Below are 24649 nucleotides of genomic sequence, written 5' to 3'. Positions count from 1 at the left end.
CTGATGGTAAGGAGTTTTTGTTTGATGCAGAGGTGGATGGACAACCATTGGAGGGTTTTGAGATGATCCAGGCAGCAGAGTGAAATATAAACTAGATAGAGCAGAGGCTGGAGGCAGGGAGGTCAGCAAGGAGGCTAATGCATTAAGCAAGGTGGGAAATAAGTATTTGGAGCATCATGACAGCAGTTTGGCTGGAGGGAGAGAGTGGATTCTAGAGATGTTGTGAAGGTAGAACTGACAAGATTTCATGACATTGAAAGTGTGGGTTGAATGAAGAGACATAGAAGATAATAATAATAATAATAATAATAATAATGTTGGTATTTGTTAAGTGCTTACTATGTGCCAAGCACTGTTCTAAGTGCTGGGGTAGATACAAGGTAATCAGGTTGTCCCACATGGGGCTCACAGTCTTCATCCCCACTGTACAGATGAGGGAACTGAGGCCCAGAGAAGTTAAGTGACTTGCCCAAAGTCACACAGCTGACAAGTGGCGGATTTGAACCCATGACCTCTGGCTCCAAAGCCCGGGCTCTTTCCACTGAGCCACGCTGCTTCTAAGGTTAGGGGCCTGTGAGAAAGGGAGGATGGTGGTGCTGTCCGTAGTGATAGGAAAGTCAAGAGGAGGACAGGGTTTGGATAGGAAAATGTTTTAGTATGGTGGATCTCAGCTTCTTCTATTAGGAGGTGAGTAAAGGATTGAGGAATGTTGCTATGGATGAAAGCGTTTGTTGAGTTGGTAAGGCAGATAGAGGGATTGAGATGTCCTGTTGTATGCTCAGTCTTGGTGCTGGAATTTACTTCTCTGTTTGTTATGTGGCAGGTTATTCTTAAGTCAGAACCTCTGGATGCTCTCGTTTCTCCAGTGCGTGGTCTGGCAATGACAGCTCTTCGACATCTAAGGTAGGAAGGGTCACCATTCCACTTAAGGACATAATAATGCCAATGATATTAATAGTAATAATAAGCACTTACTATATAACTGGCACCGTGTTTACCTCTGGAATGGATACCACGTAATCAGATCAGTCATCCCTGACCCTCCCAGGTTCACCCCCTTCTGTGTCCAACCTTAATTACTTGTATCCACCTCAGTGCTCAGTACAGTGTGGCTTAGTGGATAGAACATGGGCCTGGGAGTTGGAAGGATATGGGTTCTAATCCCTGCTCTGCCACATGTCTTGGGCAGGTTAATTCACTTCTCTGGGCCTCAGTTATATCATCTGTAAAATGGGGTGAGTGTGAGCCCCATGTGGGACAGGGACTGTGTCCAATCTGATTAACTTTTTTCTACTCCAGTGCTTAAAACAGTGCTTGGCACCTAGTAAGCACTCAACAAGTACCTTAATGATTATTGTTATTAATATTAATAAACACTTAACAAATACCACCATTATTATTATTAGGAAGAGCAAATTTAGAAACTGAGATATGTAGAAAGGTTGCAACCTGTCCAAGGTCCCTCAGTACCCCAATGGCAGAGGTGGATTGTGAAGCCAGGCCTTTTGACTTCAAATGCCATGCTCTTTCCACCAGGCCATGCTGCCTCCCTCTAGACTGTAAGCTCACTGTAGGATGGGAATGTTTCTGTTATATTGCTGTATTCTCCCAAATGCTTAATACAGTTCTTGTCATAGAGTAAGTGCTCAATAAATGTGATTGACTGACATCACTGCATCAGATGAATGGTCCACCCAGTTCAGGATTCAGTCTCTGAGAAGGGCTTGGAGGAGCGATATGATGGATCTCTTTGATCTTCATCCTAATGATTAGCATTCCTAACTTTTCTTCCTTTACTCCTAACTTTCCCTTCAGAATCCCCAGGTTGGGGAATAATGTTCTTAGTAATAATTGTGGTATTTGTTAAATGCTTACTATGTGCCAGGCACTGTTCTAAGCACTGGTCCTAACATCTGTACCTTGACTCACTCCATAGCTGGTGGTGGGCCAGCAGTAGCAATAATGATCCCAGCTTAGTCCCAAGGCAGAGTTAGGTACTTTAGCTTTAAAATCAGCTGATGTGAAGGCAGAAAAATAGATCTGAACTGCAAAAATAATAGTCATTGTGGTATTTGTTAAGATGATTTGCCAAGCACTGCACTAAATCCTGGAGAAGAGACAAGAAGATAAGGTTAGATAAAAAAGCCATAGGCTACCGGCCAGGTGATTGGGGTGGTGGGGTGGCTCTTTTTGACCCTATGGAAGAATTGTAATAATAATAATGATGGCATTTGTTAAGCACTTACTATGTGCCAAGCACTGTTCTAGGCTCTGGGGGGGGGGGCAGTACAAGGTAATCATCCTCCCCATCACCCCCTGCCCTACCTCCTTCCCCTCCCCACAGCACATGTATATATTTGCACAGATTTATTTTTTTAAATTTTACTTGTACATTTACTATTCCATTTATTTTGTTAATGATGTGCATATAGCCATAATTCTATTTGTTCTGATGATTTTGACACCTGTCTACATGTTTTGTTTCATTATCTGTCTCCCCCTTCTAGACTGTGAGCCCATTGTTGGGTAGGGACCGTCTCTATATGTTGCCGACTTGTACTTCCCAAGCGTTTAGTCAGTGCTCTGCAAATAGTAAGTGCTCAGTAACTATGATTGAATGAATAATCAGGTTGACCCACATGGGGCTCACAGTCTTAATCCCCATTTTGCAGATGAGGTAATTGAGGCACAGAGAAGTGAAGTGACTTGCCCAAAGTCACACAGCTGAGAAGTGGCGGAGCTGGGAATTAGAACCCATGACTTTAGACTTCCAAGCCCGTGCTCTTTCCACTGAGCCATGCTACTTCCCTAATTGTAGAGCCCTCCCTCTCTAGACTGTAAGCTCAGTGTGGGCAGGGAACATGTCTACCAACTCTATTGTATTGTACTTGCTTAAACGGTTTGTACAATGCTCTGCACACATCTAGCATTCAATGAATACCACTGATTGATTGATAGAGAACCCTGGGTGTGCCCCTCACAGTCATGTGCCACTGGCTATTTTTATCACCCTCATAATAATTGTGGTATCTGTTTAGCACTTATTGTGTGCCAAGCACTGTACTAAACACTGGGGTAAGTACAAGATAATCAAATAAGGCTTAGCCACATGGGACTCACAATCTAAATGGGAAGGAGAACAGGTACTTAAGTACCATTTTAAAGATGAGGAAATTGAAGCACATGGTTAGAAGCTAATGATTTCTGTTCATCAAGTATTCATTCATTCATTCATTCATGCATGCAATCATATTTATTGAGCGCTTACTGTGTGCAAAGCACTGTACTAAGCGCTTGGGAAGTACAAGTCGGCAGCATATAGAGACGGTCCCTACCCAACAACGGGCTCACAATCAAGAAGGGGGAGGTATCTTCAGATATCCTGGGGGTTCTACTGAATCTGACACTGGTTCTTCCCTTTCTCAGTAAACTGAAGCCACTTCACTCTCCTGAGGAAATCTATGAGCTAATGGACAGGAGTCTCCAGTGTGTATTTCCTCTTCCTGCCGAGGAACAGTACAGTGAGCAGGTAAAGGTAGGTGGGCAGATCATCTCATTTCCGTGAACTGTGCCGAGCCGTACTTTGAAGGGGGCCAGATTTTTCCTCAAACCCATTCCTCACCAAACCCAACTTTACTGAGACTATTCAAATTTCACTCTGATCTTGTCCCGGACTTTGCCCACTGTCTGTCAGCAGAGCTCTGATTACACTTTCTTCCCTGAATTCTTCTAAGCCCTGACCCACACCCCCACCCAAAATGCCCAGCCAAAAGATTCCTCCTCATTCTATGTCACCAGGGTCGGTTCTAATCTTGCCTCCCCCCTTCCTCTTGATTTCAGATTTTGTATGATTCCTCCATGAACGCGTTGATGCAGCTAATGGAGTGCCTTCTGGAAAGAGTGCTGGACCCCAAGGGGCTTCAGGAAACATTTCATGTGGGTCTCTTTGAACAGATTCGGTTTTCTTCTTTTCTAACTCCAGGACAGTGGCAATTCAGATTCAACTGGACCATGAGGAAGGATAGGGTTTTAATGAGTGGAGAGTGTTTAAAAGCCTGGGCTTTAAAAAAAAATGATATTTGTTAGTGCTTACTATGTGCCAGGCACATAGAAAGACTCTAATTAATTTGGTTGGACACAGCCCATGTCCCACATCAGGCTCAAACTCTTTATCCCTATTTTACAGAAGAGGAAACTGAGGCACAGAGAAATGAAGTGACTTGACCAAAGTCACACAGCAGAAAAGTGGCAGAACTGGGATTAAAACCCAAGTCCTGTAACTCCCATGCTCATGCTCTTTCCATTAGACCACACTGCTCCTCAATTCAATTCAATCATATTTATTGAGCACTTACTGTGTGCAAAGAACTGTAGTGAGCACTTGGGAGAGTACAATATAGCAATAAACAGATACATTCCTTGCCCACAACGAACTTACAGTCTAGAGGAGGAGACAGACATTAATATAAATAAATAAATACATACATTTCCTCTACAGGAAAGACATTAGAATTTGTACTTCCCAAGTGCTTAGTACAGTGCTCTGCACATAGTAAGCGCTCAATAAATACGACTGATGATGATGATGATTAGAAAGGCAGTGTTATAGTACATTGTAATGAGAATTTCTGGAGCACTTTGTAAATTGCAAATTTATAACAAATGCAAATTCAAGTTTACAGCAAATTTACAAAAAATGCAAGTTTCACCATCATTCTGTGTGGGCTTTTCCTTCCATCAAGGGTGAGGACAGCTAATGCTATCTTTCTGCCACCAGCCCCCTCAGACCCTGAGACCTTTCGGGAAGGAACCATCCCTGGGAACTGGAAAAGCTCAATAATAATGATAATAATAATTGTGGTACTTACTAAGCACTTACTGTGTGTCAAGTACTGTACTAAGCGCTGGGGTGGTTAAATGCGAATTGATTTAGACACAGTCCCTGTCCCACATGGGGCTCACAGTTTCAATCCCCATTTTACAGGTGAGGTAACTGAGGCACAGAGAAGTGAAGTGACTTGCCCAAGGTCACACAGCAGACATTCAACCAGATATTCACACTGATGTTAAGATGCCGGCCCTGAGGCAAATCTAATGTCCCTAGCTCCAACATCTGTCTCTGCAGCAGGATTCCTACAGAGTGATGTTTTATGTTCTTTTTGACCCTGTGCAGGCTCATACAGTGAGAGGACAGTTTTCCAGGGTCACACGGCCTAACCATCTCTATATGTTGCCAATTTGTACTTCCCAAGTGCTTAGTACAGTGCTCTGCACACAGTAAGCGCTCAATAAATATGATTGAATGAAGGAATTGTAGCCCTTAGGCAAGACTGAAGGGTGCTACTGGGGATGCCTACTCGTAAAGTCACTTATTTCTCTATGCCCTGTCCTCAGCTTCTTGAGAAGTGGCTTCATTCAGAGAAGGACTGGGAGAGAGAGAGGGCTGTTATGCTTAGCCTTCATCTTCTGCAATTCTACAAGGAAGGCATAGCTATCCTGGTGAGTACAAGACTTTCTGCTCGGAATCCATCAATCAATTAATCGGTGGTATTTATTGAGTGTGCAGAGCACTGTACTGTGCGCTTTGGAGAATACAACAGAATTGGTAGACAGGTTCCCTGCCCATAATGAGCTTACAATCTAGAGGAGGGGACAGAAATTAATCTAAACGATCTATAGATATGTGTGGGGCTAAGGGAATACCAGATTTCCAAAGAGTGCAGATCTAAGTGCATAGATGATGCACAAGGGAGAGTCCAGATGACTTAACAATATCCCACATTGAAGGGGAAAAAGCCTCAAGCAGAGGTCAATACACTCTGTGTTAGCTCATCTTCCCTTCTCAGAAGAAGATTTAGTCTCTGTGATGAGGACTCTCCTACAAAAGCAGTCTTTTACTTTGAAAAGCAAATTTGACCCTTTCAGTCAAGTACAAACTGAGTATGTGTGAGAGAGAGAGAGAGGGAGAATGATAACGAGGTAATTTCCTTGGTTCTCCCCAAATAAGGTACCGCTGAAATCTGGGCAGTTTGGCACTCTAATTGGGCTCTTCGCTCCGCATACCTGTGATTCCCGGCCCCAGACCCGCCTGGCAGCCATGGATGTCATCCACTGCCTTTTAGACCTCCAGGGTGAGGAACAAAAAATGCCTTGCTTGTTCTTTGTGTCCACTGTGCCCATTGTCCCTTTTTGCATGTATTATGACCTTCACTCTCTTCCCCCCTCTCTGATGGTGTGGATGGGCCCTAAACAAAAAACAGAGTTTATTTCATCATTGTAATCACATCCTGGTTCAAAAACAATAATAATAACGATGGCATTTGTTAAGTGCTTACTATGTGCAAAGCACTGTTCTAAGCTCTGGGGAGGATACAAGGTGATCAGATTGTCCCACGTGGGGCTCATAGTCTTCATCCCCCATGAAACTTCACTTTCATTTTGGTTCTTAATTGCAGCTCAGCCCTGGTGCATACAAGACACAGTTGCCGAAAAAGAGTTTTTGGACATTAGAGAGGAACTCATGTCCAAAGACACTAAGATGATTGATGATGCATCCTCCAAAATCGCAAAGGTGACTGAGCCCGGGCATGGAGGGCCAGAGGCAGAGACTGTCTGAGGGTAAAAACCCTAGTGAAATCTTCACCAAAATGGGTCTGGCAGATATAGTGGAGCCAAGATAAGTCCTACCAAAGTTAGTTCTTTATTTCTTTGTGATTCCTTGTTGGGGTAATGCCCAGGGGCCTTGCTTTGCACACCATCTCTAACATGCACTGTCTGTCATTTTCATCTCTGTACCTGTTGCCTGGGAACCTGAGCTGGGAAATGGGGAGTTTCTTTCCATACTGTCTGATTTCCTTTTCATTCTGACCAAACTTACCATGTGAGATGGGAATGTAGAACATTTGTGCAAGAATTTCATCCATTTTAGGGATCTCCAACATGGGAGACAATTCAAGTTTCAAGCTCCAACTTGCATTTTATCTGTCGGATAATCCCAACCTAGAACTCTCAAGAGCTGGCTTTAATGGGAACGACAAATTGAGGTCCCAGATGGAAAACAGACAATGGAAGTCACAAAATCACCACTCCCATTATTCAACCCACTGCTTTGCATCTCCATCACAGGGTGACAGGAATATGCCTTTCTTCCTCTTCCATTATCCCCATGGAGTAGGATCCTTTCCAGATAGGCCCCAGCATCCAGGTTAGAAACCAAACTACCCCTTGTCAATAGGATGATTGAGACCATGTTGGTTTCATTCTTCCCAAGAAGATTTAGACCAAGTGGCTGCATTCAAGCTCAGAACCTAGCCATCAGTGTTCCCAGATTGCTCTGGCTCCTCTGGCCACAGGCCCTTGAGCACATGGGCAACATGAGTGGGTTCTCAGTGTGTCCTGGGCAGGCCCCGACATGGACATCGAGACCTGCTGAGGGAATGGAGTTCTGGTTTGCCCCCAGGTGGTTATTAAGGAAGCACATTTGGAGGAGATCGTGGTCCTGATCCAGAGCACCTGTGAAAGTCTGGGGGCCACCAACACCACCCACGATAAGGCGGCTGTCACCTGGCTCAACACCATTCTCAGGCTGCGTGTCCAGGAGCTGGAAGACAAGGTAAGGTGGGGTGTGCCTGGTTGCTCGACTGAAGGCTGGGGGGAGTGGTCATCCCATGGAACTGGCAAAGTTGAGCTCCACCGCTAATTGCTGGCATCCACATTTGGGATTGGCTCAGGCCGGGTTTTCCTTGACTGTAAGCTCATCATCTAGACTGTAAGCTCATTATGGGTGGGGGAATGTGTCTGTTTATTGTTATATTGTACTCTCTCAAGCTCTTAGTACAGTGCTGTGCACTCAGTAAGCGCTCAGTAAATGTGAGTGACTGACTGACTCCAGGGTGTGATTTGTCATTGGCAGCAGCCCCGGTTATCCTGGTGTCAAGGGCAGCCGGTAAGCAGGATCAGATTTGGGGTGCTGTCTTCCCAGGGGTTTAAGTTGCTGTTTGGCAGAATGAGGGATTCTCTGGAAGGGCCCAGAGTGTCCGGTCCCCGAGAAGGTGTAGGAATGATGCAGAACTGACCTGTTCCCTCAGGGGCACTGGGTCAGCTTAGGCCCAGTTGGGATCCACGTAACCTGTCCCAGTGGCACCTCCAGAAACCTTCCCAGAGACCGTAGGCCCAACCAATGCTGACCCAAGCTTAGTGTTTAATCAGAACAAAGTGGTCATTGCTGCTGCCTGACCCACTGTATTTGACTCCCACTCGGCAGTTCTGGGAAGTTGTTTTGACAGTGCTTGGGGCCTGTGCTGCTGTAGGCCATACAGTTCAAATGGCTAAGGTCCCAGTAACGAGAGCAGTGTGGTCTAGACATCATCAGTGGTATTTATTGAGTGCTTACTGTGGGCAGAGCACCGTACTTTTAAGCACTTGGGTGAGTACAGTACAACTGAATTTGACATTTTCCCTACTCACGAGTTTACGATCTTAGATGGCTAGAAAGAGTATAGCACTGGGAGTCAGGAGTCACAGGTTCTAGTCCCAGCTCTTCCATTAGCCTACTGGGTGACTTTAGGCAAGTCATATAACCTCTCAGGGCCTCGGTTTCCTCATCTCCAGAAGAGGGTTAAAATATCCACTCTTCCAACCTCTTAGGTTGAGAGCCCTGGGTTAGATCTGATTTTCTTGTATCTGTCTCAGTCCTTGGCACATAATAATAATAATAACAATAATAGTAATAATTGTGGTATTTGTTAAGCACTCACTATGCATCAAGCACTGTACTAAGTGCTGGGGTAGATACAAGATGAATAGGCCCCACATGGGGCTCAAAGTCTAAGTAGAACAGAGACCAGGTGTTGAAGTGTTGAGGTAGATGCAAGGTAATCAGGTTGGACACAGTCCCTGTCCCACATGGGGCTCACAGTTTCGATCCCCATTTAACACATGAGGTAACTGAGGCCCAGAGAAGTGTAATGATTTGCCTAGGGTCACACAGCAGACAAGTGGCAGACCTGGGATTAGAACCCAGGTCCTGTGACTCCCGGGTCTGTGCTCTTTCCATTAGGCCACACTGCTTTTCTAGCATGTAGTAAGCGTTTGATCAGTCCCTCGTTTACAGTGAAGGGAAGGTATGTTACCAGACACTAGCTTGACTAGGATAAATCTTTACCTTGCGTCATGCTTCAGGGTCCCCATTTATAAAATAATGTTCTGAAATATAAATGCTGTTAGCAAATAATATTACTGAAAACGTACTCAGTAGCCAGTACCTTTTAAAAAAGGGTACATAGGGAACACTGGCAAACATTTACAGAGGCAACTGCCCCTTTCAGGTGCCTGAGATATTGAGTGCCATCCTGGCCCACCTGCCCTTCGTCCTGACAAGGGATGTGCAGCACCTGATAATGGAAGCGGTCGTTCTTCTGGCCCACAGCTACCAGGAGACCGTCCTCACTTGCCTCTTGCGGCAGCCCCTGCCCCTGGACAGGTAGGTGGTTTCCTTGGACTGAAACCCCAGATCCCAGGGAACATCCCGGGACTCCAGCATTTTTCCTTTTTGGTAACTCCACTGCCATCTTTTTCCATCCCCGTGATGGACGCCGGACACGGTGGACTAGATTAGGATCCTTGCCCTTTAGGAGCTTCTTTTGGACGATTACGTTGTAGGCACGTTACTGAATTGTGGGAGGCCCTGGCAGAAGATGTCACCCTTGCCCAGAAGATACTGCACGCTCTGGTGGCCAGAATCCAGGAGAGAGCAAGGCCCAAGAACAGCCCGGCTTCCAGAATGGACGTCTGGCGCCTGGCTGCTGTCGACCCGCTCACGGTAAGCTGTTGGGGGAGCTGGAGCCGGCAGGGAAAGGGACCAGAGCCTGACCCAGACACCCACAGTTCTGTCATCTTTCAGGCCGTGTGTGCCTTGCACGTGATTGCCGGGGCCCTGGACAGCAGGGACTGCCTGCAGGAAGTCTATCCAGAGTTGATCTACACCGTCCTCCAGGAGCTCAGCTGCACCCACCACTCAGACTGCTCTTCTCCCAGTCTGCATACTCGGAGGTGCTTGCAGAGTACAGTCACCCCTTGCAGGTACTTCCTGGGTTGGAAAAAAATGCAACGGATAGAGCAATAGGGCACAAGAATGCTCCAGTGAAATCCCCCTGGGATTTCGGTAAATCCCACTCTATACTATTCTTTGTTGAAGAGAGGCTCCCCGGGGCTAACAGTGGCCTATAAGCTCGAGGGCTTGATGTTTTATTCCTGCCTGGACTACTTAATTGTAGGGTGCCCTTGAGGAGGCTACTTGTCTCTCAGGGCCTCAGTTTCTTTACCTATAAAATGGGGATATCAATAACCTTCTTATCACAGTGCTATGTGGAATAACTTTTTAGATTGTAAGTCCCCAAGGGACAGGGTTGGTGTCTAGTTCCCATTTGTTTATTCACACCCAATGCCTAGTACAATTCTCTGAACACAGAATTGCTTAGTAAATACTAGGTCCTGGGTTCTTATTCTGGCTCTTCCACTTGTCTGCTGTGTGACCTTGGGCAATTCGCTTCACTTCTCTGTGCCGGTTACCTCTTCTGCACAATGGGGATTGACACTGTGAACCCTGTGTGGGACAGGGACTGTGTCCAACCTGATTTGCTTATATCCACCCTAGCACTTAGTACAGTGTCTGGTACAGAGTAAGCACTTAACAAATACCATAATAATAATAATAATGGCATTTATTAAGCACTTACTATGTGCAAAGCACTGTTCTAAGCGCTGGGGATATAATTGCTATTATTATTACTACTACTAAGATGACTGTTGCACTTTTTCAAGGCTGGACTCCTCACACTAGCAGCTGGTGGCTTTGAGGTCTAATTCAGGCAGGGCGGAAGAATGTTTCTTTCAAAATTTGATGGGAAAGTTGAGGGGACTGAGACTCATGGTGTCATTTGGACCTGATGAGAGGTTGTAATAATAATACTAATAGTGGTATTTGTTCAGTGCTTATTCTGTGTCAGGCACTGTACTAAGCACTAGTGGATTAGATACAAAATTAGATAAGCAGGTCTGACATGCTCTGTTCCACACAGGGCTCACATTCTAAGTAGGAGGAAGGACAAGTATTTAATTTCCATTTTACAAATGAGGAAACTGAGGCCCAAGAAGTTGAGTGATTTGCCCAAGGTCACACAGCAAGCAAGTGGCAGAGTCGGCATTAGAACCCAGGTCCTATGCCCTTTTCACTTTGCCGGGCTGTGGAGTGCTGGTGCCACCCAACTTATTTGTGTTGTTCTAGGCTCACCATCGAGGCACTCAAAGGGTTGCTGAACAAAGCAGGAAACCAGGAATTCATGAGGGCTCTCATGGATCGAGGAGTTTGGTCTCTCCTGGAGGACCCCAGAACTTACGTGGATGGTATCTGCCTCCTGGCTGGGTAAGATTTGTCCCTCTTTCTGAAGCCTCAGCCACACAACAAGGCACTCAGTGAAGGAGAAAACAGTGCTCCATTTGAGACAACTGAAGTATGACTGCCGATACTGTAATGACTGGGTGTGTGTGAGCCAAGTGGGTTTTTGCAGAATATTTTAGCTCGAAATGACCATTGTCTCTTGAATCTGCACGGGGAAAATCTAGTCTCTGGAGCCAAGAATATTGCACAGAGAAGAGCGGTGTTTCTGGAGCCAGGAGCACTTCTTTCCCAGAATCCGCTGGAAGCCATGCCAGTTGATCATCCTCCTGACTTCAGGCATTGCCAGCCCCTAACCATTTCCCCTCATCTGACTGCCATAGTGATTGAGTCCACTGGGGATGGTGGCAGAGTGGAGCCTAGGACACAGCTTCTAACACTCCAAACAGCAGCAATCCATCAAAGTGCCACATCCCCCTTGCCTCTGGGGTAATCAGCAGGCAATCACCTGGAGACAGATCCAAAATCCATTTCAGCCTATCTGGCAATATTATGAGAAAATCCTCCCAAACCACACAAACTAATAGGCCTCCTTTGGGGTGATGGAAAGTATTTATGCCTTTACAAAACTTCCAATAATAATAATAATGATGGCATCTGTTAAGCACTTACTATGTGCAAAGCACTGTTCTAAGTGCCAACTGGCATTGGCCTTTCTCCATTCACTGTCTTACCTGCTGCTTGTCTTGGCCTTCCCCTGAGAGCTTCCCAGCTCCTGAATAAGTATACCTCAAACTCCTCTGCTCTGGCCCAGTAGGAAATGGAGCTAGGTGACCTCCTCCTAGAGTAATTATTCCGTCATCTGCAGTTTCAGGAACCAGGGAGAAGAGGCCTCATCCAATTCATCCATCCAGGACTTGTCATTCGGATGCTTTCACTCGTTTATTCAGTAGTGCTACTCAAGGACTCAGTGTGGGCAGAGCACACTGGGGAAAGGTGCAAAGATGAGAATTCTGGTGAATTCACAGGAGGCTCATTCATTCATTTATTCAATCGCATTTATTGAGCGTTTACTGTGTGCAAAGCACTGTAGTAAGTGCTTGGGAGAGTAGAATATAGGAGGGTAAGGGGAAAGTGGGAGTTGGCGGTGGACACAAAAGGAAAGAACAAAAAAACAGCATAAGGAAGTCACAATAAAAGCTGATACATAAATAATAATAATAGTTGTGGTATTGGTTAAGCATTTAGGATGTGTCAAAGATTGTGGTAAACACTAGGGTAGGTACAATACACAGGCATGAGCTTGGGATTCAGAAGGTCATGTGGCCTGATTTTGACTCCTCCATTTGTCTGCTGTGTGGCCCTGGGCAAGTCACTTCACTTCCCTGTGCTTCAGTTACCTCATCTGCAAAATGAGGATTGAGACTGTGAGCCCCACGTGTGCCAGGAACTGTGTCCAACCCAATTTGCTCGAATCACCCCAGCGCTTAGTGCAGTGCCAGGCACATGGTAAATGCTTAACAAATACCACAATTATTGTTAATTATTATTACAATCCAATCAGATCAGTTCAGCCCCTGTTCCACTGGGAATAGATTCCAGCTGCAGGAGAAGTTTGCACCCCCTGGACAGGGCAGTTTAGAGGCCAAGGACATTCTCACCCCTCTAAAGGTCTGAAAGGTGGAACTGCAGTGTCTCCTTTTCCCTGTCCCACCCTAGTTGGTCAGGTTGGAAGATAATTACACCCCTGCTAACCCACTTAGTACTTCACCCCGTATTAAACCAGAATGATGTTACATCTTTGCCTATGCCAGCCTACTCCAGTCCATCCCTAATAAATTAGGAAGCATACCAGCCTTAGTGGTATCCATTCTAATCTTAGTCCCACTACTCCCCATCTCTCACCAATGAGGTCTAGTTTGGAATCCCAGTAGCTGATCTATTTACATTAACTTGAATTGGCAGCAACCAGCCCCCTGGCGTATGATTTTGAGATGGAGGAGGGGATAACACCTCTCCTATGGGCCCCAGTCCTCGGAAGAGCCACCAAGATTGCTTGTTCCGGCTCCATTTCCTCAAGGGACCAACTGTTACCCCTAAGTTAAATACCATGAGCCATTGCCTTCACCCTTTCCTTCCCAGAAGAGCACCTCTTTGTCTTTCTCAGAGTCATGTTGCAGTCCAGTGCGATGAACTGGTCGAGGTTCACCCAGTTACTGCTCTCCAGCCTGGACTCCGACTCCGTCAGCTGGCGCATCAGTGGCACAGCCTTCTTTACAGAAGTGAGAGAATGTGGATGTGTGTTCATTGGAAAACTCGATACCCACAGCAGGCTGGGGGCCCATTTATCCTTCCATTCATTCATTCATTCATTCAGTGTATTTATTGAGCGCTTACTGTGTGCAGAGCACTGTACTAAGCGCTTGGGAAATCTGTGTTGGACAAATGAATGTAAACCATCTTGGCTCTCCTCGAAGTAGTAATTGAGATAAGCAGCATTTCTCAGTGGAAAGAGCACGGGCTTTGGAGTCAGAGGTCATGGGTTCAAATCCCGGCTCTACCAATTGTCAGCTGTGTGACTTTGGGCACGTCACTTAACTTCTCTGTGCCTGTTACTTCATCTGTAAAATGGGGATTAAGACTGTGAGCCCCCCGTGGGACAACCTGATCACCTTGTAACCTCCCCAGTGCTTAGAACAGTGCTTTGCACATAGTAAGTGCTTAGTAAATGTCATTATTATTATTACTAATAATATTTATGAAGTATTTATGTGTGCAGAATTTATGTGTCCAGAATCTTCTTGGAGGTCAGAAGTTCCAGTACTTAATTATGTAGAAAATAACATGCTGCTTAAGAGTAAGGGATTTGTTCTGGTCCTCTAATTGAATGTGAATTACCAGTAGCCCAGTTTTTCCTCAGGTGACACCCTCCACCCTGGATTAGAAAAATGAGTTTATTTTTGAATTCTCTACAAAGGGAGGCTAAGAATTTGTGCAGTGCCCCATGGCTGGGACCCTACCTCCATCCCCTCTGTCCCTTCTTACAGCAAAGAAGAGCTGGGGTGTCCCACCCTGACTTGTCCTGCTTCGGGGTGTCCTGCTCTGGCAGGTTGTGTTCTGGTGTTGCCTGCGTTGGTGGGAATCGCGAGATCTGTTGCTACAAACCTTTCATTTTTCAGCTGATGTGTGACTCTGTGCTACACAAAAAGAAGCTGCTGAAGCCGGTGATTTTAAAGTTATCCAAAGGGGCGGGTCATGAGAACAGTACCCTACGCCTTCTATCTGTGAGAGCCCTGGGCAACCTAGCCATAGGAGCCCCCCATAAGGTAAGATGTGGTGCTAATGCAGAGCTTCTCAACCCTGCAATTCCCCCCCACCCCCAGTAGCCCTTCATCACATGCTTTCTCTTCTATCATCCCACTTCCACTTCTCATGAACTAAGCAGCGCTGAGCTCTCTGAAACCAACAGTGGCTGCAACAGGTGACAACAGAAAGCTGCCCAGAGGCCCCAAGCAAGAGCCGAGTTTACTACACATTCCCGTATGGCTACTGCTCATGGTAGGGCTCCCAGAGTTCCCGTTCAGTGTCCTGATTAATTGTCCACCACACTGCCTTTTACCCATCTTCCCCACCCCTCCAAAGTGCCCCGAAGAGCCCCCATGACAACCATGGTGGTGTCCGAATTAGCCTTCAGTTCCCATGGAGGTAGGGCAGTAGCCTCATCCCAGGCAGAGCAGGGAATCAGCGAGGCCGACCTATCTTGTGTTTGCTTAGGTGAAGAAATACCGGAAGCTCCTGCTGAAAGTACTCCTGGCTGCTCTGATTGACCCATTTAGCCCCAAAGTGGCTTACGAGGGTATGATGGCTCTGACGAAGATCTTGGGGCTGCTCAAGGAGGAGCATGTAGGGGTGTCATTTGAAACCATTTCCAAGCAGTGCAGAGCCTTCTTCGATGATGTAAGTCAGTGGCATTGGGGCCCCGACTTTCTAACCATTTCCAGGGACGGGGGCAGAGGGGATAACGTGTTTAATTTCTAAGAAAATCTAGGGCTTTCCTCCTATCCGTCCCGTGCATTTCTGTGACCTCCCTGTTTCAGAGAAATCTGCCCTGTGCCGGTGCTAAGTGGAGAAAAAATGGGAGCCATGCCGACTCCCTCCTAAACCCCTCCCAAATCTTTTACTGCCGTCTTGCCTGCTGAGGTTCTTGGTTGTTCTCAAAGGGCGGCTCCCATCATCTTCACCTTCATCAGTCTTCCAGATCAATACCCCCTCCTCAGTATACATGGTGACAAATTGGGGGCCATGCAAGAAAACTTTCTCCTTTCCCTCCCCACCTCCTCTGCAGCATTCCCACTAGTAGTAGAAGTGGAAGAGTTTATTAGGTGCCCACTTGGTTCCAGACACAGTACTAAACTCTTGAGAATTATAAAACAAAGAAGTGACATGATCCCTGCCCATGGCGATGATATTCAAATGCAAGAGACAGACACAAAAATATTATAAATAGAATAGTAGAGAAGCAGTGTGGCTCAGTGGACAGAGCACGGGCTTTGGAGTCAGAGGTCATGAGTTCAAATCCCGATTCCACCACTTGTCAGATGTGTGACTTTGGGCAAGTCACTTAACTTCTCTGGGCCTCAGTTCCCTCATCTGTAAAGTGGGGATTAAGACTGTGAGCCCCCCATGGAACAACCTCATCACCTTGTAACCTCCCCAGCACTTAAAACAGTGCTTTGCACATAGTAAACGCTCAATAAATGCTATTATTATCATTATTATTATTATTATCATTATTATAAATGCATGTACAATTGAATAAACATTTACACCAAAGTTCTGAGTAGGAAGATAAATAAGGTGATTAGTGCATGAGAGGCTGATGGGTTAGGAGACTTGGGATGCTGGAGATTAATCAGGGAAGACTAATTGGAGGAGGTGGAATTTCAAGAGGGCTGGAGGAGAGCTGAGATCTGTTGGATATGGGGAGGGAAGGAGTTCCAAGTGAGGGGAACAGCGTGAATAGCGGGGTGGAGAGTTGAGAAAGAAATACAGTTAGAAGGCTAGTGTGGGAAGAGTGAAGAGAGATGGTTGTGGAATAACAGGTGAAATGAGCAGAAAGATAAGGTAGGGTAAGTTGACGGAGAGCTTTGAGCCTTCAGGTTTTGTATGATGCAGAGGGATACAGGAAGCCAGTCAGGGTTTTGGGGAATGGTGAGATATGGGCTAAGGGCTGCAAAGCGGACTGGAGGGTAGCTAGGCAGGGAGGCAAGGAGACCAGCAAGAAAGCTGTTACAATAGTCAAGTCATGCTACGATCAGAGCTTGTACCAGGGTGGCAGATATTTGGGTAGAGAGGAGCAGTGGATCATGGAAGAACTGACAGGATTCTGCAGTAGACTGATTGTGAGAGCGGAATGATAGTGAGGAGTTGAGGATGACAGAGACTGTGGGAAAAAAAGGTGGTAGTGCTGGCGACTGAGATGGGAAAGGTAGGAAGAGGAGAGAGTTTAGGGGGCAAAATTAGTGGTTCTGTTTTAGACATATTGAGTTTCAGGGCCCGGGAGGACATCCAAGTGGAGCTGTCCTGAAGGCAAATGAAACGTGCTGGAGTACAAGTCAGATGAGAGGTCAGGGCTTCAGAGATAGGTTTGTGAGTCATCCGCATGGAAGTGGTAGCCATATGAGGCTTTTGAGCTCCCAAAGAGAGTGGGTGTAGAGGAAGAAGATTAGGGTATCCAGAACAGAGGCTTGCGGGACACCAGCAGTTCAGGGATGAGAATGCAAGAGAGCCAGAAAATGCAACTGAAAAGGAGCAGTCAGAGAAGGAGGAGAATCAGGTTGGTATTGTGTCAGCAGAACCAAGGCCAGACAGCGTTTCAAGGAGGAGGGGGTTAATCCAGTATCAAAAGCAGCAGACAGGGTTTCTGCTTTACCAAGATCTTTCCCTGGCAGTCTTGACAGTCTATCCTTCTCCTGATCCCACTTCTGGAAGTGATCAGCATCCACTTTTATAGAGAAGGGGTAAGCTATGTTCTCTTCTTCAACCCAGCCCTAGAGAGTGAGAGCTGTTCTCTGGGGATTTAGAATGACCAGAGTTCCATAACCAAGGAGGGAAGTGAGTGTTAGCCACCTTAGCATTGCATGCCATCTGTTTACCTAATTTTATTCCTTTATTTTGTATCATTTCTAGCTCTGCTCTTCTTCTTTGACCTTTTTTATATTAGGCAATTTTTGTCCACTTGTCCACTCCCTTGATTGTAAGCTCCTTGAAGGAAGAGATACTTGTTCCTTTTACTTCTGTTGTGTGTTCCCAGCAGCAACAGCAGCTGCAGTTACAGTAGTAGTAGTATTTATTAAGAGCTTACTGTGTGTAGAGTACTGTACGAAATGCTGGGAATATTCGCCCCAGCCTCGACCCCACAGCATTTATGTACATATCTTTAAACTGTATATTATAAATTATTTAATATATTAATGCCTGTCTCACCCTGCAAGCTCCTTGTAAGGAGGGAATGTGTCTGCCAGCTTTGTTGTATTGTACTTTCCCAAGTGCTTAGTACAAAGCCCTGCAATTAGTAAATGCTCAATAAACATCATTGACGATGGTGATCAAAGAATGTGCATGTGGGAATTCTGTAGGTTGGCTGGAACTCAGTCATTCTTGCTGTGGCTGCTGTAGCCTTAGGAAGAGTGTATTTGAGAGAAGGAAACCCATGTAGCTTTTGAGGTGGGTCCAGATCAAATAGTGGCATTTATTGAGCACTTTATTACTAGGGAAGGCACAATGCAGTAGAGTTGGTAGACATGATCCCTGCCCTGAGGAACTTACAAGTTCTTAGTGCTGAGCTCTGCATAGAGTAATCAGTCTGTAAATCAATCAATCAATCAGTGGTATTTATTGAGCACTTGCTGTGTGCAGAGCACTGTGCTAAGTTCTTGGGGGAGTAAAACAGCTGATGATGAACAGCTATGACATCTACTTTGCTCTAGCTTATCATACCTAGCCTGAAGAAGTGAGACAGGGGAAGAATTTTGAGGATTCACATCTTGTTTGTCAACAGGAGAACGACACACTGCGTCTGCAAGCCTTTATTCTCTTCGGAAAACTGGCAGTTTTGGCGAGGAGAAAGAAGAGAGATGTTTTTGCAGCCGAGATGCAGAAGAGCTGGGTCCCACTTCTGCTGCACTTGCAGGACCCCAGCCCTGAAGTTGCTAAGGTAAGGTAGGCCCTCCCGGGTCCCTCTGCTTCTAGCAACTAAAGTACCATTTACACAAGACTCTGCTCTCCCATTTGATTTGTGCAGGTTTCCCCCAAGTCTCCAGAACCACCCTGGTGGTTTAACCCCAAACCCAATTTTTTGCCCCTCCTCTTTGCGGCTGGCCTGTCAGTCCGTCCATGATTGGATTGATGGTGGTACTAGAATGCTACCAGTATTGCTTCTTGGGGCCAGGCCTGTTTTCTGCCCCTCCCAAACTCGTGTCTCAGTGCACCCCCGGCTCCTCCGCGGCACTGGCCCTCACCTGTGACAGCAGGGGAGAAGGTAGTAGCTAGAATCGACCTATCCTCTCCCGCGGCCAGGGCTGCTTGCCTCACCTCAACCCTGCAGCCCTTCTTCAGCAGTAATGCGTTCTCGTGTTTAGGAAGGTTCTTTTCTGCTAAGGTGTTCCTACCTGAGTCATTGGTACTCCCCAGCTCCTGTCCTGGACCATTCTGGAGAGATCCCAGGCCTGGAGGAGACCAGCCCTTGACCTTACTCCCCTCCTGAGGAGTCTTTCCTGCAGAGGGGTCTCCTGGGCAAGATGTCTCATTTCCTCAACCTCATTTACCCTCCCTCTCATCCCCTATCCTCCCCTCATTTCCATTCTTAGATCCTGTTAGTAGCTGCGTAGATTTGTCAGTCAATCATATTTATTGAGCACTTACTGTGTGCAGAGCACTGCACTCAGAACTTGGGAGAGTACAATATAACAATATAACAGACGCATTCCCTGCTCACAGTGAGCTTGCAGTCTAGAGGGGGACAGTAAGTGCTCAATAAATACGATTAAATGAATGAATACAGACATAAATATATATAAATAAAATTACAGATATGTACATAAGTGCTGTGGGGCTGCGGAGGGCGGGGAGAATAAAGGGGGCAAGTCAGGGTGACGCAGAAGGGAGTGGAAGAAGCTGTTAAGAGTTGCACTTACTACAGTGCTGGGCACATAGTGCCTAACAGTACAATTACTGTCGTGATTCCTCTCGGCTGTCAATGTGGCCACGAAAAGTGAAATGACCCAATTATGTTTTTCAGGCGTGTGAAGCCAGCTTTTGTCTGTGCGTGCCTTTCTGGGGGTGGAGGAAACTCCAGGCCACATTAGAGCAGCATGTCACCCACGGCACTGACCTGAAGCTCTTCCAGAGAGAAATGTGTGGTTACCTGGTGAGCAAACTCTAGAGTATCAGTATCGGTATATTGGGCGCCTGCTCTGCGCGGGCCACCATACTAGGCACCTGGGGAGGGTGCCGAAGAAGTAGACCTGCGGAAATGGTTATCACAGGGAATTTTCCAGAGAAGTGGAGCGGGAAGGGGGCTCTGGCGTGGCTCAGTGGAAAGAGCCTGGGCTTGGGAGTCAGAGGTCATGGGTTCTAATCCCGGCTCCGCCACAGGTCTGCTATGTGACCTTGGGCAAGTCACTTAACTTCTCTGAGCCTCAGTTCCCTCATCTATAAAATGGGGATTAAGACTATGAGCCCCATGTGGGACAACCTGATCACCTTGTATCCCCCCAGCACTTAGAAACACTGTGCACTATCTCAAGGCGATCTCCTGCCTCCTCTCAAAATCTACCCCCTCCAACTGGGCCTCCAACCCCATCTCTTCTCATCTTATCAAAACTCTTCCTCTCCACCTTCTTCCCTTCCCCGACTGCCTTCTTCAACTGTTCACCCTCTAATGGAATCTTCCCCCAGCTCCAGCCCACCAGCTTTCAAACATGCTCAGGACTCCCCTGTCCTAAAAAAAAAAAACCTTCCCTTGACCCCATGGCTCCCTCCATTCATTGTTCCATCACCCTTCTACCATTCCTCTCCAAAATCCCAGAGCGATTTGTCTATACCCGCTGCCTCCAATTCCCTCCTTGACCCCTCCAATCTGGTTTCCCCCCTTCAGAGAAGCAGCATGGCTCAATGGAAAGACCACGGGCTTGAGAGTCAGAGGTCATGGGTTTGAATCCCAACTCTGCCACTTGTCAGCTGTGTGATCTTTGGCAAGCCACTTAACTTCTCTGGGCCTCAGTTACCTCATCTGTAAAATGGGGATTAAGACTGTGAGCCCCACGGGACAACCTGATCACCTTGTATCCCCCCCAGCACTTAGAACAGTGCTTCACACATAGTAAGCACTTAACAAATGCCATTTTTATTATTATTAACAGTGCTTTGCACATAGTAAGTGCTTAACAAATGCCATTATTATTATTATTATAAATGAAGTACTGAAGGGGATTTTGCAACTAAAAGCTTGGAGGCTGTCATAAATTTGCCTTATGCTTTTCCCCAGCTTTTGGTTCCACGATTGTATCTCAGAGCATCTTTGCAGAGGCAGATTGGAAAGTGATGAGGGACTTCTTTTTACTTTGCCATGCTACTGACTTGCTCTGTGTTGCTAGACCAGTGGCTTACCCACTCTGTACTCGAAGAAAAGACATAAAGGGATAGCAGCAATCACTAATAAAGGCAAATCAATATTATTTTTTCCAAAAGAATTTGTTAAACGCTTACTGTGTTCCAGGCACTGTACTAAGCGTTGGGGTAGGTACCAGTTACTCAGGTTGGACACAGTCCATGTTCCACATGGAGTTCACCGTCTTAGTCCCCATTTTACAGATGAGGGAACTGAAGCCCAGAGAAGTGAAATGACTTGCCTAGGGTCACACAGCAGACTAGTGGCAGAGCTGGGATTAGAAATTAATTTGGAAACTAATACTACTAATAAGCACATCATGAAATGCTACAATTCCAGGCTTTACTGGAAATGATAGTTTCCAGGTTCTGCCTTCTACCATAAAGTGGACATGTATTTGTCTCATTGGTTTCTTCCAGGCCCGGAAAGATCCTGCCCTCCTGAACAACTTTTGTACCGAAGCCGTCAATTACTTCGATAGCGAATGGGTCAAAATTAAAGTGGCCGCATCCACCTTTACAGGTGGGAACCACATCTGATGTTTTCCATTTCCCCACTCTTCCTTGCTTTGGTTCCTCTGTTTTGGCTTGGGAGTAAAAGAGATTCATTGGAACTCAGGGAGATTATCTGGCGCAGAAGGGTCCCCAGCCACTCCACAAAGGCCTTATTTGGGTGATAATCATTTAGTGAGTTTATTTCAGGGAAAAGAGTGACTGAAGTGCGAAGGAGAGACTCCCTCATCCTCAGCTCTGAGCCTGGCATTCTTGCACCTTGAAGGAAGTCTTCAGCAACCACCCCATTGCTGATGACTCCCAGTTTTTTTTTTAATAGTATTAAGTACTTACTATGTGCCAGCTACTGAACTAAGGGCTGGGGTAGATACAAGCTAAGCAAGTTGGACACAGTGTATGTCCCACATGGGGCTCACAGTCTTAATCCCCATTTTTCAGATGAGGGAACTGAGGCATAGAGAAGTGAAGTGACTTGTTTCAGGTCACACAGCAGACAAGTGGAGGATCAAGATTAGAACCCAGGCCCTTCTGACTCTATCCACTAGGCCATGCTGATTTTCTGCTGTGCAAGGGGCTTGGCCTTTAGGAGAACTTTAAATCGCGGTCCTGGTGTCATTCTCCATCTTTCACTAGCTGTTTGGTGGACACTCCCTCAGTTGTTTTCCAACTCCTTTGGTGGTAGTAGATGTGCTGTGTGGGCTGTGTTTGCATCACAGGGCAGGAAAAAGGAAGCTGATGAACTGGCCACCTGTCTTTCATTTCTCCCTGGGTTCCTGGTTCTGGGCTGGCTCTGCCTGACCTGGTGGATTTGAGTTGCAAGCATCCTGAACTGAGTCTTCATGGGGAAGGATTTTACAGATGCCCTTTGGGACTCTTCTCCCAAAATCTGCAGTCTCCTGGGTCCCATTCCATGTTTGAAGGTGCAGACCCTGAGCTTGAGGATCCCAGGAAGATTGGTCAGCTATGAGGTTCCTCTTTCCTTCCCCTGTGGTATTAGAGTCTTGCTTTGTCTGTTGTCACTCTCTCAAGCATTTAGTACAGTGCTGTGCACACAGTAAGTGTACTGATTGTTCAGAGTTCCCTGGGTGTGTGAAACAGTAACTCAACTCTTCTGGGGAGAGTCTGGCTTAATTTTGTATCCCGGCATCCTTTGGTTTGACATGTCCTTGACCAGGCCAGGCCCCACAGGTCCCACCATTCCCTGCCATTGACCCCCTGAGGGAATCCATGCGGGAATGCCCGGGAGCTCTATTTGGCCAGCCATTCCTGGTTTTCGGTTGAGCAGAAGGGCAGGCTGTAGCCCCTTTTATGTTGGCTCTAGAATGTAGTAACAATCTGGACTGGAAATCTTTAATAACGGCCTATCGTGGCCACCCCTCCTAAGTCAGGGAGGACCTTTGGGGATTTTTCTTCTGGTGCAGGGATCATATAAAAAGCATGAGATTATGGGGAAATTCTGGGGAACATGTCTCTTCAGCCTTGTGTCTCTCTAGGGCTTGTTCTGGAGCAGCTGGCCATTCCAAACCTGAGGCAATTGGATTTGGAACACCTGCAATCCTGTGAGTAACAGACCCTGCCTACTAACAATGACCCATTCCCGAAGAAGCAGAGATGTAGGGACCTTGATTCTGGAAGCCGTTGCCAGGCTCTGTTCTGGAAGTTGTGGTGAGGGCTCGGTCCGTCGCTTTAGGCAAGGTAGTGGTGTTGGTCACAGCTCTTGGGGAAGCAGCCACTGTGAATGGGGGTGAAAGGTCAGTGGCAGCAATGAGAAGAGCTGAGGTCAGGCTGAGGTGAGGAGTCTAGGTGAGCACTAGATTGCAGGGGAAAGGGGAAGGGAGGAGGAGGAGGGAAACAGAGGAGAGAAAAGGAAGAACTGCTGCTGATCAGAGTGGTCCTCATTGTTGGGAGGGAGCCTGCAGAGTTGGGAGGGAAAGTGAGGCAGCCAGAGGGTCCTGAGTGCGCTCTCCCTCTATCTTTCTTCCCCTCCTGTTTCTGTAATTGGGCCTCCCCACCTCTTGCTCTTTTCTCAGTCCCTCTCTCTCCCCTCTAGATTGTAAGCTTGTTATGCAAAGGGATTGTGACCGTTCTATTGTAGCCTCCCAAATGTTTAATACAGTGCTTTGCACACAGTAAGTGCTCAACAAATATGATTGACTATCACATCCTCCCTCTTCCAGCCGAGCTGCCCTCTCTGTCCTTTCTGCCCTTTTCTCCCTTCTCTCCTGCTTCTCTTCCCTCCCTGCCACCACTCCACTCCTTGGAACCCTGGACTCATTTAAATCTAGTGACCTCAGGGGCTGGACCTTGAGGGAGACCGGGATGGTGGAGGATGGGTGGTGGAGATGGTTGGGGCTGAGGAGGGATATCCCGCTTGGAACTCTAGACCCATCTCGTTGCCTCCTCCTGATCCAGAAGAGGTGTGAATCTCACAGTCGGTCTCTTGTGCCTCACCTGTCATTCATACAGAATTCCTGACCTTCCATGGGCAGACCTAAGCTGCAAAGGGATGGCCAAAGAAGGCCCTCTGATGCCTTCTTCCTTGGAAGCAAAATTGGCTGAATGTCTGTGGCCCTCATTGTTGCTTTTCAGAATGCACAGAGAGCTCTGCTGGAGGTTTTCCCAGGAGATGTTTTATTTCACAAGCTTGGAAGCAGCTAGCTTTCCTGGTGTCTCTGGTTCAGCATCTCAAAAGCTCTGATTCTCTGCTCTCCCTGCTGATCCCCCAAGCCTCTGAGTCGCAATGGGAATTTCTTTTGTGTTTCTGCTCTCAGGTCTTCAAGAACTACAGGCAGATTCTGATCCCTTGGTCCAGAGAGCTGCTTTGGAAACCTTAACCATCCTTCAAGGAAGGCAGTGCTGATGGGGGCAGAGCCGGGAATGAGAAGTAGTTTGGAGCACAGTTTGACTTTCCTTCGAAAAGCCAGTTTTTTTTGGAAAGTGGAATCATAGTCCCTTCCTGACCTGCGAGTGCACTCAGTTTTCCATTACATGTATTTTTGCTATGTGTTTTGGGTAGAACTCTCTTGGGGAATTAGGGAATGTTTTCCAACAATGTGTGTCTATTTGAATAGA

At 46.7% G+C, this 24649-nt stretch overlaps 1 protein-coding gene across 1 annotated transcript in view; it reads left to right on the top strand.

The window, feature by feature from the left end:
* MROH2A (maestro heat like repeat family member 2A) overlaps positions 1–24649 on the top strand; it is a 51198-nt gene extending 26549 nt beyond the window's left edge. The window contains exons 23-41 of the mRNA XM_038749469.1: positions 824–903; positions 3427–3535; positions 3841–3936; positions 5395–5499; positions 6008–6131; positions 6456–6571; positions 7460–7612; positions 9327–9481; positions 9661–9820; positions 9902–10080; positions 11285–11422; positions 13563–13677; positions 14575–14721; positions 15170–15352; positions 18456–18611; positions 19695–19823; positions 21485–21587; positions 23071–23136; positions 24349–24649. Coding sequence (XP_038605397.1) covers positions 824–903; positions 3427–3535; positions 3841–3936; positions 5395–5499; positions 6008–6131; positions 6456–6571; positions 7460–7612; positions 9327–9481; positions 9661–9820; positions 9902–10080; positions 11285–11422; positions 13563–13677; positions 14575–14721; positions 15170–15352; positions 18456–18611; positions 19695–19823; positions 21485–21587; positions 23071–23136; positions 24349–24437 — 2403 coding nt within the window. The 3' untranslated portion in view covers positions 24438–24649. The remainder of the gene's footprint in view (positions 1–823; positions 904–3426; positions 3536–3840; positions 3937–5394; positions 5500–6007; positions 6132–6455; positions 6572–7459; positions 7613–9326; positions 9482–9660; positions 9821–9901; positions 10081–11284; positions 11423–13562; positions 13678–14574; positions 14722–15169; positions 15353–18455; positions 18612–19694; positions 19824–21484; positions 21588–23070; positions 23137–24348) is intronic.

This window comes from Tachyglossus aculeatus, chromosome 7, assembly GCF_015852505.1.
Source record: "Tachyglossus aculeatus isolate mTacAcu1 chromosome 7, mTacAcu1.pri, whole genome shotgun sequence".
In the NCBI taxonomy this organism is placed as follows: domain Eukaryota; kingdom Metazoa; phylum Chordata; class Mammalia; order Monotremata; family Tachyglossidae; genus Tachyglossus; species Tachyglossus aculeatus.
This window is presented reverse-complemented; position numbering and strand designations above follow the sequence as displayed.